General features: G+C 38.0%; 1 protein-coding gene across 1 annotated transcript; it reads right to left on the bottom strand.

The window, feature by feature from the left end:
• Nucleotides 1–215: 215 nt before the first annotated feature.
• On the bottom strand, nt 216–5216 carry gsdme (gasdermin E). The gene is made up of 10 exons (XM_020637101.3): nt 5034–5216; nt 4431–4653; nt 4142–4337; nt 3663–3837; nt 2685–2805; nt 2428–2547; nt 2166–2293; nt 1890–2064; nt 1677–1750; nt 216–1573 (listed from the first exon to the last, which is right to left on the bottom strand). The coding sequence occupies exons 1-10, from the start codon at nt 5187–5189 to the stop codon at nt 1346–1348; spliced, it is 1596 nt and encodes a 531-aa protein (XP_020492757.2). The 5' UTR covers nt 5190–5216; the 3' UTR covers nt 216–1345.
• Between the last annotated feature and the right edge of the window lie 10594 nt (nt 5217–15810).

The raw sequence follows: 15810 nt of genomic DNA on the forward strand, positions 1-15810 counted from the left end.
TCATATGGACTTCATCACTTGACAATCATGTCCCGTGTGGGATTGCTAACCGGCAAGGAAATATAGTCAACAACACTTGTAGGACATCGTTTATCTTTTCGTAGCATCGAGACTTCACCACAGACACAGAGAGAAATGTGCACAGTTGATCTATTTCCTGTATTGTAAACTTTGTTCCCCCCCATTCTCAAAGTATAAAACCAGAGACAACACTCAACAATTAAAGACCCCTCCAAACTTTAATATCAAATGGCATTAATACATAAAAGTTTTTCACATTGAGGTTTGTTGTTGGAACTCTTCACAGATCAATTTCTTTATAGGTACTATGGTTTTGTAAGACTTCCAAACCATTGACTATTTTGTAAAACAAAAAAAAAGCTTAGTTATTAAAGACCAACATTTTTATTTAAAAAGATTGAAAACACAAGATATCGCACAGCTTGAGAGTTGGATTGTTATTATTATATTTAATTACTATTTGTTTGTTTTTAAAGATGATTATTTAAAAATCATACTGAAATGAAAATGCAAATATGCAAAACAAGGAAAAACAATATGCAAGGTAGTCGTCACCCGTAACATTTCCTTCTTTGGCATCACCTTTAATAGAGCGATCAGAACCAGGTGCCTGTTTCATTTATTTCTAGACAAGAAATGTCATTGCTGATGCCACCTGTAGATACCCCGTTAAAACTTCAAGTCCAATTTGCTTATTTAATTCTGGGTGAATCCCTTCATTATTCTATTAATTTTTAAATGTGATTTTTTGACATAAAGATAAAAAAATATTGATTAAGGTTTCTCAAACCCCAAGATAAAGTCACTGAGTATCTTATTTAGTCCACAATTTTTCTTAAATTACTCAAGCTGAATAAATGATCATAATAATGTAATTATTTTTGTAGTTGATGGCCAATCTATTGAGGCAGCTCAACATTGTTTGAAAAGAATCTATTTTTAATAGTTTAAACTTAATGTGAACAATCTTTGATTGGCTAAAAGGAACATTAGTAGGGTAAAAAAAACTCTAAATTCAAAATGTATTATTTTACAGTTAAAACAAACAATTTTACTTAAAAAGGACATTATGTCAGTGAAAACTCCCCCCCCCCCCCCCCCCCCGAGAGCCTGAGATGATGTCTTTAAAATATTTATTTTGATTAAGAAACAGTCCAAATTTCAAACCCTAAAAGAAATCAATCTACTGATGACTTCAGCACCAGCACAGAGATGGGTTTTTAGAGAACTTCATAGTTTATTAAAATGAGTCAAAACACTGATAAAAGACTTTTACCTCTTTCCAATGTAGTACCATTTTTGGTGGAAAAATTGAATCTTAAGTTCAAGCTTCCTTGGCCAACGACGCAAGACCTTTAATAGCAATACACAGAACCAGAGGGCGGTGTCCTGGCTGTTGGTGTATTTCTGTCTTCATCTTGTCCCCATCTCTCTTCAGGGAAATGTTAGAAGAGGCAAATAGATAACTAGTCTTTGCATAGATGTCGTCTGTTAGTGCAGCTGCATCTGCGTTGCTCAAAGGTAACTCTCCATTCCCTGATACACAGTGTACCTGAAACAGGGACATAAAGAGAAGTGATATGTAGTAAAAACAGATATCACAAAACATGTTCTGATTGCATGCATGCTATTTTATAGAATCAGACTTTACTAACCAGTCGCTCCAGAGCCGGTAACCATGTGACACTGCAGCACATCCCCAAGATAGCATGGCATTCAAGTGACATCTCTGAAAGACAAAGACCCAAATATGGGAAATTAGGTTTTCAGGACATTGTGCAGGCAGCTCTGAAGCTTTAATAGAGTTTTTCTTCTACACAGATTCACTACACGTCAAGAGTGTAATAGAGGCTGTGGGGCTTTCTCACCATCAATGGCGCTGGTAATGAGGTGAAGGGCACTGAGGACAGATGTGGATGGGTTTGCCTGAGCTGACTCTGGCTGCTCCAAAAGGTCCAAGATTGCTTGGATGTTCTGGTTATAAGATTCTGAGGCTGTAGTCTCATCCAGGGCAGGTCTCTCATCCTTGCACTTCTGTTCCAGCTGAGGCAGAGGAAGACACCTGAGGTTTAACAGCTGCCGATAAGACAGAATGCACTATGACTGTATCTTTTGTTGACATGACCTCTTTCTGTCCATCTTACCACATGCTGAAGTGAACTGACAGCCTCTTTGTGTTCCATGACTTTAAGTAAGTGCTGGAGCAGAGAGGACCTTGTGACGGCCGGGAGAGCAGATAGAAGGCTGAAATGATCTCTCAGTCGCTCCAGCTCTGCAAGTGGAAAAATTTTAAAATACAAACTTTTTCATTTTTGTGTGCAGTTGGTCCCTAAAAATAGTTCAAAGTAAACAATTATTTAAAAGTGTGTCTATTCAAAAAAATATTAAGTTAATTTAATAACTTACCTTCTCTAAGGTGGTTATTTTCCGACGGGCTCAAAGGAACTTCTGAACCAAGCAACTGTGCTCCTCCAGCAGGGCCATCCACTTCAAAACCTCCTTTGGTGTCCGACATCAGACACAGCTCTTCGCAACAAAAACAATATGTTACAATTCCAATACTCAGGTATGAAATAAGACAACATTGGTAGTTTATTCAGGTATTATTTAAATCTTCAGAAGACTATCTAGTTAATGTATCAATTAAGAGAAGCAGTGCTCACCAAAGTGTCCATCCTGTCTGATTTCTAGCTCTATTTGGGCATAGGCGATGGTGGTATGGATGGGAATCTCCATGGTAATGTTACTGTCTTTACTCAAGCTCCCATTCTCCTTCAATGAAACCTGTAGATGTTTAAGATAAAGTTATAGAGGTTAGATGAAAACGAAGCAATCACTGATGCGTGACACATTTGCAGACTCTTTGGCTGCTCTGTCTGATTCCAAAGAAATGAAAAGACATAAAAATATAAATATTTTTAAATCAATCAAAAATGATTCCAACGCCCCATTTTCACTTCTTCATAACTGGAGAAAATATGACCCTGCTTCTTCTACATACTCAAATCTAGCTCACAGTTCAAGCAGTAAACAAAAAGTGAGATAACACACTCAATGTCTTGCTGGTATACTGAATATATAGCAAAGCTGTGGCCTGATAAAAAACTATCTCAGACGTGCTGATATTCAGTACAAAAAACATGACCTCAACATGACATGACCTGTGTTATAGAACAGTTCTACAACCAAACAGTAAAAAAGGAATGAGTGACATCAGATGACGTAATTATTTTTAATGTTTCACCAACTAAACCAGCTCCTCAACTTTACTGCAACTGGACGGTTGACAAGAAATGAATAAACATTTGTCCCTGTGCTCTTGCTGCTTAGAGTGTCTACACTTTACAACACACCAGCCACTCTGGGTTTTGAAACTGTATCTGTTTATTTCCATTTTTCTTGCAACCACGAAAACAGGTTTATTTCGACTGTGGGATTCAGAGTAACCTGCTTGATCAACAGACAGATACATATGGTAAACAGTCTTAGAAGTGTTGTAGTAATGTGTTGGTCAGAACTAACTTTTTTTATAAAGGCAGAATATGATACCTTATCGCTCCTGGATGTATGTGTTGCTAACAGTGAAAGAATGTTTAGTAACACATTATTATAAGGATCATCAAATCATTTCACAGCTGTACCTTTGGGCTCTTGGGCCCACAGAAGCTCAGTCCTCCTCCACATTGCCCCGCCTGCTGCACCTCCTCTATGACCGAGCAAGGCTGGGTGGTGGAAATACGCTCCTTTACAACTCCAAACACCTGCCTGCGCTTCTCCATCGTCTGATGTACCAGACTATGGGACATGTCCAAGAGCCTGACACATTCAATTGAAAAAAAAAAAACACCAGAGTTTCATGGGAAAAAAATATTGTGGACATGACATTAATATTAATAAAATGAGTACATCATTTAAAACAAACCCTAACATTAACCCCAAAAACTGTAAACAAGCTGCTTTTTGTGAGTGTTAATATTCAACCAAGCCGCCTGTCCTGTATGCATTTTTATGGTTGGACAAAGATCACTCCAACTGTTAGCACATCTTTATGTAAGGTGATGTTTGCAATGTGTTTCCGTTCATTTTAACCCCGTCAGGTGGAAACAGGTGGGGAACCAACCTGCCTCTGGAGTCTCGCAGCAGTTTCTGAACGTCCACTTCCTCTTTCTTCAAGCTGCCAAAGGATGACTGGAGTTTTGAAGAGTCTTTACCCTCCAGTTTCAAACTGTGGCCATCCAAAATGTTTGCATCCAAGGATCCCTGAATGTTGTCACCAAATGTCCCGTTGTATTTGATGAAGTCTGTCTCTATGCCAACTGTGTAAAAGTGACAGGATTATTTATTAATCAGTGCACTGTAACAAATCAGGTTATAGCTCAAGCATGTGACAGAGAGGGTTTGATGTTTACCAGGCGTTATAGGTGTGCCTTCTGTAAGCAGATCATTGAGGTTAAAATCCGTGGGGATATACTTGGGCCTCTGCCACATCCAGAAACGCTTGCGCTTCACCACAACTGTCAGAAGATTAATAGTGTCATTCAGGGAGGACACCGGGATCAGCGAGCCTCCATGATCCACCTCCTCCACAAAGTTTCGAGCAGCTGTGGCAAACATCTCGCAGCTGGATAAAACCTGTGAAGAAGCCAGAAGACAAAGAGAAGAGGATTTGTCCACTGACGACTCTAAAAGGGCGGTATTAATCATGTGATGTCAACTGATCGTCAGGGGGAAACACCTCCTCTTTTAGAAGAAAAAACAACTCATAATCATAACAACGCTTAACGCTTTCCCGCAAGTGAGATATTATACGGAATATGAAACTAAACTAAAAAATGAAGAGCATGTAAACGCAAATTGCTCATCTGTCTTTACATTTAAACTACTAAATGCTAGTGGCAGCAGATTTTTATTGCGATCGAAATAGGAAGTTCGCCTGCTTATTCATTTAAAAAAAAAGAACACCAGGCACCGTCAGTGAATGTGATGATAATGCTACAAAAGTCGCGGCTTACCAAACAGTCCTTGTTTGAATGAACTCTGATGAGAAAGTGTCTTTGCAGACAGACTTGAAGAGAGGACAACACGTCCAGTTGAACAGTGAGGCTGCTGCTCCTTCTGTTCTTGTTGTTGTACGAACACTGACTGTACAGATGCCCCGCCCTGTCCATGTGTACGTAAACTAATGAATAGGAAGCAAAAAGAACTATACAGACCTATGGGCTAGTGGAAAATACATTATTTTTTTTAAAAACAAGACACTGGATTAATGTTTGATCCAACTTAAAACCAAAATTAAAAAGAGTGTTTTTAGAAACAAGCAAAGCAAGACAAAAAAAAAAAAAGCAATAGCCAACAACAATTTCTTCTTCTGTAGCCTAATGTTCTTAGAAGTGTCATTATTTGGGTTTCTAATTAAATCAGTGCTCTCAGAGTTTCTATTAAAGTATGTAGGCTAGTACATGTTGTCTATGTAAACATGTATCACAGTTTCCTGTCATAGTTTTTATTCATTGAAAGGCTACTTAAAATCACGAAGTGGTACTGGGTCTGTACTCAGTCAGAGGAATCATGTTAATCGGGTTGTTCACTTATGAAGAAAAAAATATATATTTTTGAGAAGACTTTTCTCTTATTCTGCAGCTTCTGTCTGATCAATGTGTTGGCTTGTGAGGTCAGCAGCTCATCGTAATGGAGCCAATTAGAAATGCCAGAGAATATATTGATTTCTTTTAATATTATCACATTTGAGTGCATGTAAACACAAAATTAACATAAAAATAATCGTGTTGATTGAGTCAAATAGAAAATCTCCTCAGAAAGTTTTTTATCAAACATGAATCCAGCGTCTTTTGATTTATTAAACATGATTCTTACATTATTAGAAGTTTTATTAACATCCATGTTTACACAGATGTCCCAACACAATTTTTTTTAATTTTTTTTTTTACAGTAGACAGTGTCCTTTAAACCCTGTATTTTTACAAGTGAATAACTCATTCAAGAACGGTCCTCTAACGCCACCATGTGGCCACCTACAAAAACAGCAGCCAGCACGAATGAACAGACTTTATCTGATGCAACTTCACTCAAGTTCATGAAAGTCAATCATTTGTTTTAAACAATCAGAAAGAACACTCTGATGTTTAATCGTTATTTTTTAGGTTGGGCATAAATATATATTATCTAAGGTACGAAAACACTTTTACTCTCCATTAGGGAGATGCTAAGGCCTAAAGTTGAGAACAAAAATGTGGAAATAATTAGTAATAGTTAGTAATTGAGTATTTGTCTTGTTTCACGTGTTTCTAGTGGTTCAATATTATTACATAAAGTGATTCCTTTTTCTATTTATAGTCTAACATTCATTGATAGTTGGGATCTTTATTCAGGGGTTAAAGAGACATGGGAGAAAAAAAAAAACAGCGGCGCCATTGTGCATCCCCAGATCAAATCCTGACATGAAAAAGTGTGGAAAATTAAGACAGATGGGAGCTGAACGCTGATAACTTTATGATAAAGAAAAATGTGTTACAGTCTTGGCTGCAACCTCAGCTTTCCTTGTGTTTTCTTTAGTTTCGCCACCCCCCTCCCCCCTCCCCTGTGTCTGTCAGTCCCTCCCTGTCTGTCTGTGCTTGTCTGTGTGGCAGCCGTGGCTAATCACTCTTGCCTCACCTTTACAAGATTCTCCCCCTCCTCCTCCTCCTTGCTGCACACCTGCTTCCCATCCACAATCAAGCCTGCTGTGTTTAAAAAAAAAAAAAAAAAAAAACAGTCTTTCATCCACTCTTTGACAGATTGTCTGCTCACCAACAGTGGTAGTTTGACTCAGCCCTTAAGAATTCAAGTTTGTTTCACCTTTTTCAAAAGAGTAACACTCGTCTCTTTGTGCCAGATAGTGTTTTTCCCTGCCTGATTACCAGCAATTACTGCTTTCTCTTTTGGACAATAAACCCCTTTAAAACCAGCTCCTGTGTTTGTTGTGTTAAACTTACGTGCAGCCTTTAGTTAAATCATAACAAAATGCCAAGCTTGGACAGATAGGCTACCTTTAAATAGATGTGTGTGGTATCATATATGTTACTGATCAGCTGATCTGTTTATGTGGGAGCAGACTAGAGCAGACATATGCAAAACATATCTGACACCATTAATGAGTACATAAAACAAAATAGGTGTGGATCCAAGTTGTAACATTGTAGCCTTAGTGCAACATCAGGCGGTCTCTTACATGCATTTTAACATGTTTGGGGTTTATCTGAAATGGAATCAAAACATAAAACTAAGGTGTGAAGCACCGCTGCAGCCCTTTAAACTATCTGATCTCTTATTTCTAAGATTAAAAAAGCCACTATTCTTTACTCCAGTAATGACATTTATCTGTTCCACTATTTTACTCCTCAAGACATTTCTTTTCACAGGCCAGTTTGAGTTTCGCCTTCTGTCTCTCCAGCTTGGTCATGCTCAAAAAAACCACTGAAATGATCTTTGCCTTCAATTTGGATTTCAAATGAATCTTGCGCAACAAAGCTTTCCCTAATCAGATTGGAGAGGGCATGTAGCGATAGACAATAGTCTTATGTCTTTTGTCTCAAAACCTATCATAGCGCTGCAGTGCTGTTGCTCTGCTCAGACATTGTAATTGTGGAGCCATGAAACTTGTTATTGGAGAGAGGAGCATGCATGCACTTTAATACAATGCAGGCCTAATGTTAAAGTAACACCTATTTTAAAAATAGGTTATATCTTTTGGGCAGAAAATATCCTGCCTGTCCTGAAATGGTATAAATATTTGGTCTTTCTATTGTAATTGTCTAAGAGGCCATAAATACTTTCTCTATTTAGGATTACTGATCAAATATTCCTTCACTTGGATGTTTGTCTGCAATATAAATGACCAAATATGACATTGACTTCATGACCGAGAATAGTTTGTAAGCTTTGAGCTATATGAAAACTTTTTTTTAATTCTACAGATGTTATATGCACAAAATTAAACCCGTATTGGGGTATTGGTTAAAACATTTTTTTTTACTATGTGTTGTAATTATAGAGCACGTTTGACATGGGATTCAGATTTATAAAAGATATAGTTGTCCTTGAAGACATCATCAGGTCTTTACAGTATATAAGACAGCAGCCATCCAGACACATCATTTTGACCTTCTTGACAGTGGCAGCACTGTGAGAGAGACAACTCAACAATCGCGAAGGAAGACTTCAGCTAGAGATATCTGTTCATCAGAGACAATCTGAGAACTATAACAGCAGCATTTCTTTTTGTCTAAGACAACCAGACAATGAGATGCAGCAACCAACCAACCCAAGAAGGAGCAAGAGGACCTTCAGACAGCAGGGCAATGGTAAAGAAATGGAGATTGAAAGACTCTGCCGGGATGTGAGGCAGCTCACTGAACTGCTGGAGAGAGAGAGAGGCAACACTGCTGCAAGGAGAGGAATGAAAGACTCCTGATCAACAAAGACTTGGAGGAGACCAAGCAAGACCTTGCAGAAATCCCTGGAAGAGATGTACCTCAACAAGGGGAAGGAACAAAAAGAGAGCTAGAAAAATACTGCAAAGAAGAGACATCTGCATTTAAGATCGCTCAGCAGGTGAATGACACCAACAGGCAGAAGAAGGAACATCTTCATACTGACTACGAGGAGCTAAAGGTGGCCCACTTAGTTGGCATTGAGAAGTTCACTGCAGACCTCCAGGGTAAGGAGGAGGAAAACAAGGCCCTTCAGGCAGAGGTAGGCAACCTAAAAGTATCACAGCATGAGCTCAAGCTTAAATATGAAGCTGACTAGCTCACTGCCAATCAGCTGGTGGAAACCCTTCAGCGTGAAAATGAACCGCATAGTCAGGCTCACGCAGAAAGAATGTCCCAAGACCAGCAGCTGATTTGGACCTTGAGAGCTGAGCAGAGGAGATTGCTGCCCTGCAGCACGCTGCTTTTGAGAGGGAGACAAAGTTCCAGACTGAGCTGGATGCCCTTAAAAGTCAGCTCAGCAATCAAAAAGCCATTGAGCTGCAAGTGGCTTACAAAACCAGCCAAGACAAATTTACAGTTGAGCTCCAGCAGGAGAAGAGCAAGACCCTGCTTCCCCAACAAGAACAGGAGAAGTCACAGCAGGCTGAGAACCATCAACAAGAACTTGAGATGGAAAACAAGTCTCTCTACAATACAGTTGCAGAGACCCAGGTTGTCATCTGGAATTTGAATGCTGAAAAGGGTGCCCTCCAGCAAAAGGTGGAGCAGGAGATCAGTGGGCTGCAGCAGATAGTCATGGAGAAGGAGAGCATTCATCGTCAAGAGGAGGAAGGGCTGAAAACACAGATCACCCTTCTGATCTCACAAAACATGGAGCTTTCCAGTGAACTGGCTCAGAGGGACGAATGCATGCCACCAAGAAGAAAGAGAGCCAGCCGTGAGGAGACACGTGATGAGCTGTCATGCATGGAGGTGACCATCCCCTATGCTGCTGCTGCGGAAACTCCTGGAACTGTTGGACCTGCAGAAGCTGTACAAACTACAGGATCTCCGGTAGGTGCAGGAGCTGCAAAAACATCGCAGATGGAACCAGTGGAGGAGGGGGCAGCAGCGTCTGAAGACACGACTCCAGAAGTATCAAAGCAGGATGAAACAAGTCAGACACTTCCTGGGGCTGAGAAAACCTGAGAAGTGGAAGAAAAGGAATGACGCTTCTTCCTCCGACCCTCCCTCCTCCACCCCAAACCTAACACCCCAAAACCAATAAACCTTTTTCACAGCTGACATTTTGATTTACCAAATGTAGGTTTATTTAAAACATGAAAAAAAAAAAAGTTCATGTCAACTGAGGGGCATGGTGGTTGCAGTGGGAACTTCCTGTGTGGAGTTTGTGGTTTGTGTCTCCGGGACACTCGGGTTTCCTTCCTAGTATCAAGTCATATATTACAAAAAACAATTACTAACAGTTTGCTTTGAAAGAGCATATAATCTCTTCAATAATCTTCAACATGGGCAGCCTTAAAACGAGCTAATATATGAGAGGAATAATGGAGACCTGTACAAATAAATGTACAAAGTTAGAAAAGAAGGCAATGTAGGGAGTCATAGGATAGACTTTATTATTTACAGTCTATGAGTCATACACTGAACAAACGTGAATGTGTTTGTGCTGCACAGATTGGGTCTCATATGTCATGTTGTCCAATGGTTTCTCATTGTAAACCCAGCTGCTTGATGGTAACAGGCACATTTCTCTTTTTTTTTTTTTTCTAAAACCACAGAACTGCTTAGAGAATGTTCCAATGTTGGTCAGTCATTCCTCTTCAATGATTCATTCTGCCAAACCAAAGCTCATAAACTATAATAAACTCAAATGAACTCTTATGCAAGTGTAGCAGCTACAGGATTAAAAAAAAATCTATTGACTTTAATTGATTTCATATGATTTTTTTTTCAGTTTGCAGGAAGCAGAAGGGAATGATTTGTTAACTTCCTGGGTGCATCACATAACTTTTTTTATGTGCATGTTTATGCTGAAAACAGAGAGGCTTTTAGCAAAAGATGGAAATAAGAGAGAGTCTATCTGTCTATCTATCTATCTATCTATCTATCTATCTATCTATCTATCTATCTATCTATCTGTCTATCTGTCTATCTATCGGTCTATCTGTCTATCTATCTATCTATCTATTTATCTATCTATCTATCTATCTATCTATCTATCTATCTATCTATCTATCTATCTGTCTATCTATCGGTCTATCTATCTATCTATCTATCTATCGGTCTATCTATCTATCTGTCTGTCTATCTGTCTATCTATCTATCTATCTATCTATCTATCTATTTCAAGTATGATCTTTATATAGCATCTGCTTGCTAATATGTTAACTTGGTGAGTACCTGGCTTATAGGACTATGAATGAAATTTAGCTTTTGTGCTAATTCTGGCATATTTACATGGATGCTATTTGCTGATATGTCGATTAATGTGCAGTCTCCTAATTAAATAAATAAATAAATAAAAATAAACAGTCTTCTAAATCTACTGAAACCTGTTTTTTGTTTGTTTTTCTTTTCATAAAAAGATGTTAAAATTTCATATTCATATTCCACCTATATCTGAGATATCCTTTACAATTATAATTGGATTCAAAACAGTGAAAAATACAAATAATGGAACAGTCCATTGTTCCATTGTTCAGACCAAGGATAAAACAAAGAGCAAAGAAGATTAAACTTCCAAATAACATTTTCCGCTGGTGAGTCACAAAGTTTTTGGTCTATACGCCCATCCCCTACTTTCATCTCTGTCTGTACTTATGTCTCTGTTTCTTAGCCATGTTAATGCAGCTACATGCATAATGACTGTGCAAGAACAGACACAAAAGTTCTTACTTATTCGCCTTGAGATTATGAGATTAAAAGTCTCAGTAATTTGTGGCATTTGATTCTGGTATTATTGCATGGTATGAAAGTTGTCTTATACTGGGCGAAGGCAAAAAGCATACACTACAGCATTTTAATTTCATCATTATGTTTTCTTCTGGATAGGCAAAAAGAATACATTACAGCGTTTTAATTTCAACATTATGTTTTCTTCTGGATAGGCGAGGGAAGGACAAAATGGGTGGAAAAAAACAGAATGGGCAGGACTTGGATAAAGGGTGTTTCCGCCTTTATATAAAAAGAGCTTGTGCCCAGGATCTTTACTCAAATCTTTCTTATCCACCCTCTTAAGCTGCACACGCTGTCACATCATTTTGGTGAGTAGAAATGTCTTTGAAAAGATTATTTAAAAAAAAAACAGTAAAGGGGTTTGCACTTTAATCATACAGGACTTTAAATTTGGACATGTTCAGACGGATTTTGTGGCAGCAAATGCAGGAATGAGCTTTTGGGTGTGGTTCGTCTGTGTGGAGAGCTGCATCGGAAAAAGTTCACAAGTGTAGCCCGAGGCAATAAAAACATTCAATGTTTGTTCCTGTACTTAAAAACCATGTTGATATCTGCTTTGAAATTGTGGGAATAAAAACAGAAAGAGTTAAAAATGAGGGAAGACTTCATGTTTCACAGCTGTTGAGAAATTAGTTGTAAAAATGTAGAATTTTTTGGAAAATATAGACTTGCCTGAGACACTCTGCAAACACTTTGCTCCTCTGTTGGGCCATGTGCCTTATTTGACTTAAAGGAAAATTAGACTTTTAGCCAATAGTTATAAACGGAAACAGTTTGAAAAACACAAACAGAAGTTATGTTGGGCGGCAATTAACATAATCTTGACCTGCAACTTGTCCAACTATTTTCAGTCTTTTAGGATGCTCTAGAGCAGTAAGATACAATCCATGCATGACCAAATAAAGAAGGTTCAAACTGTACAACCCAATAAACAAATGATCTTGTTACAGACGCCATGTCAGAACTCCTGCAGGCCATGGATCTCCTTAGGAAAGTCTTTGACAGGTACGCAGGAAAAGACGGAGACGGTAAAAGTCTGAGCAAGGGAGAGCTTGGAGATCTGCTCTGCAATGAGCTGTGTGAAGGAAAAGTAAGTGGAAAAGATGAAGCACCGTTGTAAAAGGGAGCAGTCAAAGCCCCTTTGAAGCATTTTTGATGTTTAAAAAACGACTTACGTCTTCTCTATTCCTTCTCTATTTTAGGCAGTGAAAGAAAAAGATGTGGAGCGTTTCTTTGCAGACCTGAATAATGACAAGGACACTGTTATTGATTTCCATGAATATATCACCTTTGTTGCAGCCCTTACTGCGTTGCGCAATGAACATCCCTGACTTTGTTGCTTTGCATCGTCCTTGCTTCATGTCATTTGAACCAAATAAATTTGACCTGCAGTAATGCATGTAAGAGTATGTGTACTCTTGCTTATCATTTTGAGGTTCTTTAAGTTTTATTTAAAGACGATGGGATACAAAAAGGAAAAAAGTGAGAGCAGGAGGCGTGTGGAGTTTGAGGGATCTTAATATTAATGATTAATTAACATAACACACACATTAATTAATTAATTAACACACAGAAGAATTCACAAATGTATTTTGTGATTTATATATGAATGACCATCCCCAAAAATATTTTTTAATGCACACACTTATATTTAATGTGTATATAAATATGAAAAAAAATCTACATAATAAACAAAAGGCTCACAAACGGATTGTGATTCACACATAAAAATGTGTATTGTTTTATGTAATATAAATCCACAAATATTTTAGATAATTCTAATAAACAGCATTAAGATTTTATTTAATTTTTCATTCAAATATTTGATACCTTATGATACAACAGCATTTTGCCATGACAGTTATACAAGAGCGATTGGGTTTGGTCTGTGTGAAGAAATGCTGTGTCGGAAAATCTTTGTCACATTTGACGAACAAGTATTATCATAATATATTAAAAATAATGATAACATTAAAACTAGTGAAAAACTGAGGGAGTGATAAAAAAGGATTTCATTTTTTGTGAGCAATCCTTACATGAGGATGAACATAATGCATTGAATGATGTTGAACAGCAAGAAGAATCTCGTGTTGGTGCTTAAAAGACCAGAAGATATTTGATAAGTGTTCAGAGGTGAAGAGAGTGAGACATTTGGACAGTTTCTGATAGTGCTGAGTCAAAACTGATTGAATGAATACCCAATAAAGTAATCAATAAGAGCTGAATTCGACTTTTGGGCTGCCGTGGATTGTGGGAAAAATAAAAAACTAACACTGGACTACACCGTTAACAAGATTTTGCCATTCCAGCAACAAAAACCTCTTCAGGACAAATATGTTGACCTGGGATTTCTTTGACAAGTAAGCTAAGACAGATCACTGATTTAAAATGTCAGAGGTGAATAATAACGAATCAAAAGTAAATTTTATTTTTGAATAAAGTACAGATATTCTGAAAATTACTTCATGATATTTACTACCATTAAAACGGAACATGCCTTTTCATAACATTTGGAGGTATTAGTGTGCAAAATTAATTTGATGAAGTCCATAAGCTGAGCTGCATGTAACAAATGGTATGAAAACAACAGCGGAGGTGTTGTTGAATTCATAGTGTGCATCAAATTCGTAGCAAACCTAAGCAAAACATGTCCAAATAAAATGTCTGTTAATTGGAAGGACCCCTCCCTTCCCACCAACACTGTCTCAACGGAGGGCAGAGCTGTCAAGTTATGTCCCACTTGATTACTTCTATAACAAAATGAGAGGGAAGCTGGTCATACACAACAAAATATGTACACCTTATGTCAACTTCATGGAGAACAACCCATGAATGTACGGCATAGTAATTAGGTTATCTATTATCAAGGCTTAACTGCAGTGAAACTCTTCACGTCTACAGGGATATCTAGTGGGGAAGTGACACTACATGTCAGGTGCTGATTGTAAATGTAATAGTATTTATGTGTTGTTGCTTTTTTTTACTCTTAGTTTTGTTTTTCTCTATATGTATTCCTAGCATTGTTTTGTTGGTTTTGGTTTTGGTTGACGTGACAAGGGTTTTGGTTTTGTTATGTTTGTATAAAAGCATTCCACACAAATGGCTGTTTTCGAAACCGCATACTATACTACTAGTACATACTGATTTGGCCAAAATGCAGTATGCAGTATGCAGTATGTGAACAACTGCAAGATCTGCAGTATGCCAAAAATACCAGGATGTCATACTGATTCGGGAAAATTGTACAGTATGCATCGGACCAGTCTACCTCGCATACTGTTTCCCACAATGCAAAGTGCCAGGTCAGAGATCAAAATGCCGGAGCGCAGCTGTTTGAACTGGTCAGTGGGGTTGACTGAATATCTTGCCACATTATGAACCAATAACAAATATGACATGTTCATATATTTATAAGTCTTACCACCTCGGACTTTCCTGCTTTGTAGACTGTACAGTGCATGTGCCACAGCTGGACAAGCAGCTGCAATTACAGGGTCCTTGGCTTGCTCTATTACTACAAATTATTCACAGCTGAGTGAAACCAGTTTAACCGGGGCCAAGCATACTGGAAAATAACTGACGACTGGCAGTCATACTACATACTACTGTTGAACTCAGTATGCAGTATACAGTATATACTGCATACTGATTTAGATAGTAGTATGTAGTATGCGGTTTCGAAAACAGCCGAACCACACCAATAACCCTGACTCTCGCTCTACTGGGAGGAGACTGGGAGAGGGCATGGTCCTCTAAGTTATCTGTGGCAGAGAGAAGACAATATGAAATGTTCTGTATCACAATGTTATGTGGAAAGAAAAAACATTCATATAAAAAAATGGCCTAATTGTATTCAAGGGACTACACATTTGGAGTATGTCTTGAAATGGTTTTGAATATTAAAGGTTATTAATACTTATCATGCTGACTGAAAACAGGTTCTATAAACACCAATGACCTTGTTAAAGCAAATTTCTATGTAAATATGACTTGTAGTTAGGTCACATAACTACGTGTCACACTGTTAGTTCAGAACAGGATATCCAGTGTGTCAACATGTAGCCTTTAAAAAAAGGTTTTGATGTTTGTGCTCTCTACTCAAATATCTTTCTTCCAAATTTTCAGACAATTCTTGTCAGTGGAAATGTGTCTTAAAAACAATTCTTAAAAGGCAGCAATACCAATTTCACAGTAAATTTAACCAAAAATGTGATACTTTATATGTCCAGTAGCATTATGTGGCAAAAGAGTCGTGCCTAAATGTCTCTGTTGATTTATTGCATCACATATAGGCTACATTTGAATATGATCAAACATGATGAATATTATGACACTGAAA

Source organism: Labrus bergylta, chromosome 8 (genome assembly GCF_963930695.1).
Source record: "Labrus bergylta chromosome 8, fLabBer1.1, whole genome shotgun sequence".
Lineage (NCBI taxonomy): Eukaryota > Metazoa > Chordata > Actinopteri > Labriformes > Labridae > Labrus > Labrus bergylta.

Bases quoted from the DNA above. Each gene is read 5' to 3' on its own strand.
- gsdme (XM_020637101.3), bottom strand. From the start codon at position 5,189: ATGGACAGGGCGGGGCATCTGTACAGTCAGTGTTCGTACAACAACAAG. The intron at 2,294-2,427 runs GTAAGTTATTAA...TTCCACTTGCAG, and splicing joins AAATAACCACCTTAGAGAAG to AGCTGGAGCGACTGAGAGAT. The intron at 1,574-1,676 runs GTTAGTAAAGTC...TCCCTGTTTCAG, and splicing joins TACCGGCTCTGGAGCGACTG to GTACACTGTGTATCAGGGAA.